Source organism: Glycine soja, chromosome 12, assembly GCF_004193775.1.
Source record: "Glycine soja cultivar W05 chromosome 12, ASM419377v2, whole genome shotgun sequence".
NCBI classification, from domain to species: Eukaryota; Viridiplantae; Streptophyta; class Magnoliopsida; order Fabales; family Fabaceae; genus Glycine; species Glycine soja.
The window spans coordinates 26,741,419-26,743,864 of NC_041013.1; the positions used below are offsets into that span (position 1 = coordinate 26,741,419).

A 2,446-nucleotide genomic window follows, 5' to 3' on the forward strand; every position below is an offset into this window, starting at 1 on the left:
TTAAATATTCTTGTTATATCTCTTAATTTTATTAAATATATTATAAAGTCTTGTAAAATAACAGATAAAATTGGAATAAATATTTTAATATCTCATTTAAAAGTAAAAACATTAGTCAATTTAGAATATTTTTTTCAAAGACTAAAACTAGATTCATTTTAGATCGGAGAGGGTACTACATAGGCCAATAGACTTAGATAAATAAATAAACTATTTAAAAAAAAAGGAATTTGAGAAAGAAAAAAAAAGAATGTCATTCATCATGCACTTGCAATTTATTCTCTACAACACTAACAAAAGAAAATTGTTGACTGTGTGAAATGAGAGCATCTACTTTATAGATAAAAGAAAAGAAAAAAGAAAAGGAAAAGGAAAAATAAGAAATCAACATCCTGAATGACATGGCTTGAAGTTGAACCATAAAAAAGAGAGAAAAATTCCTTGTTATCCTCTCTCAACTTGGAAAGAAGGTATTTTTCTCTACATAAGGATGCTACCTCCCTAGAGATTAGACTCAGCAATATTCCAAATACTAATTACTGGAGCTCAGCAATGTTATGGATGCAAAACAAGAAAAATATACATTCAGAAATTTCACAATTGAAGTCAGAAACAGGGTAAAAAGCTTGTACATTTTTTTAAGGACTCAATGTAGAAAATGAAGTTTACACTAATTACTGGAGCTCCCAATTGAAAAGCAATCAAGAAAAGTTGCCAATACAGATTCTAAATAATGAATCTGTGCACCGAAGAACCAGAAAGTTGACTCAACAACCTCTTTCATTCTCTCTTTGAAGAAGAACAGAACTCATATAATGGTTCTCCATTTATGTCAAGAATTTGAGCATTCACAAGGCCAATTTGAACTCCATTTGTCCCTTTGAAATGCCGAAACAACCCAGAAAATATTGGTTCCTTCCAACTAAAATAAAACAACCTTTCTTGGGGCCATGTTGTTTCTACAACCAGAAGCACCAAAACTTGCAAAATTATAAAATAAATTAACTAATCATATTTCTCTCTCCATGTGTACACAAGAAAAAAGACCCATGAAAAGGCCAATGCAATATCCCCAACAGCATGCCTAGGCCACTCATGTGCAAGATCCCCAAGCTTCCTCTCAAAGAAGAATCTCCATACTGCCATGGAAATGTGAAGCATCACACACCCTTTGGCAAAGAAACTCTGAAAGTCTCTGTCCTTAACAAAAGCAACCATCAAGAGAAGGAATCCTATTGTGAACAACAACAAGCCAGAGAAGGAATCAGAGGTGTCAATCAGAAGCTGATCATGGGGTGTTGTCCCTTGAAGCTTGCTCGCGGTCTCCGATCCGTGGCCAAGCACAGAGATCTCTTTGGAGTAGAATATCATCAAAGCTCCACAAGTAAGAGCTATTGTGGAATGAAGAACACACATAAGGGTATATACAGAAGAAACCATTTATCCGAATTCACTTCAAAGGCCTTTAATTGCTTTCTTACTTTTAACTCAATGGAGCCTCTGCCCTCTAAACCAACAATGGTAGTTGAAATTCCAATCACTTCTTTCTAGTTTCTAGTAGTGTATAAGAACTTGAAAAACAAACACCCATGACCAATTCTAATGCTAGTTTGATACACATGGTAACTCTTCTATCAGTTCTAAATTCAATCTTTGCAGTTTCAACAAATCAGAAACTGCAATTTGCCCTTGGCATATCTATCAAACAAAACTCAAAGCCTCAGACTAAAACAAGAAAACTCACAGAACCACTTGAATCAGAGATATATTAAAGTAAGTAAGCCTTTGGAAGTTGTGATGATATACAGAGATGGAGCAAAATAAGAACAAAAATGCTTTCCTCCAAGGGTGAACATGTCAATAGATTTGAAGGGTATATAAAGGGGTACTGTTTCAGCCTCAGGGTACTTACATAGGGACATGGTTAATCTTCTAGATTGGATTTGCATAGGGATTAAGAAGACCCAAGGTGGTTGTTATGCCATAAATAGCATAGAATTTGCTTCCATATTCCGAACCACATGCAGAGAATGCCATGCTTTTTCCCCCGTAGCTTCCATGCTTGTTCTGGTAAGCAATTGAAAGAATGGTATTATGGTACTACTTGGGTCATGGAAAATGGGTCTACAAGACTGTAGTTAAAAGAATTATTCAAAGCATTGTGTTGTAATATTTCGACTTTGGAGCATGTAGTGGGGCCCCATATTTTCTCATTTCAGACTTTGAATGATCTTAAAATACTTTGTATTTTTTTTTCTAAACAATATATATAATCTAATAGAAGCAATCAATCCTATTAGAGTCTGCTATGATCACTATGGACGGAAAATTCTTCCTCCAAATATTATTACAGTTACATATCCATAACTAAAATTTACCTTAGTTATTACAGTTCCATATTCATAACTAAAATTTAGCTTAGTTAGACTGAAACAATTTCACATTA

At 34.1% G+C, this 2,446-nt stretch overlaps 1 protein-coding gene across 1 annotated transcript; it reads right to left on the reverse strand.

The window, feature by feature from the left end:
- Window positions 1–420: 420 nt before the first annotated feature.
- Window positions 421–2,163, reverse strand: LOC114378066. Its single transcript, XM_028336582.1, has one exon. It carries the CDS (start codon window positions 1,438–1,440, stop codon window positions 1,006–1,008), a length of 435 nt encoding a protein of 144 aa, XP_028192383.1. The 5' UTR covers window positions 1,441–2,163; the 3' UTR covers window positions 421–1,005.
- Window positions 2,164–2,446: the final 283 nt, after the last annotated feature.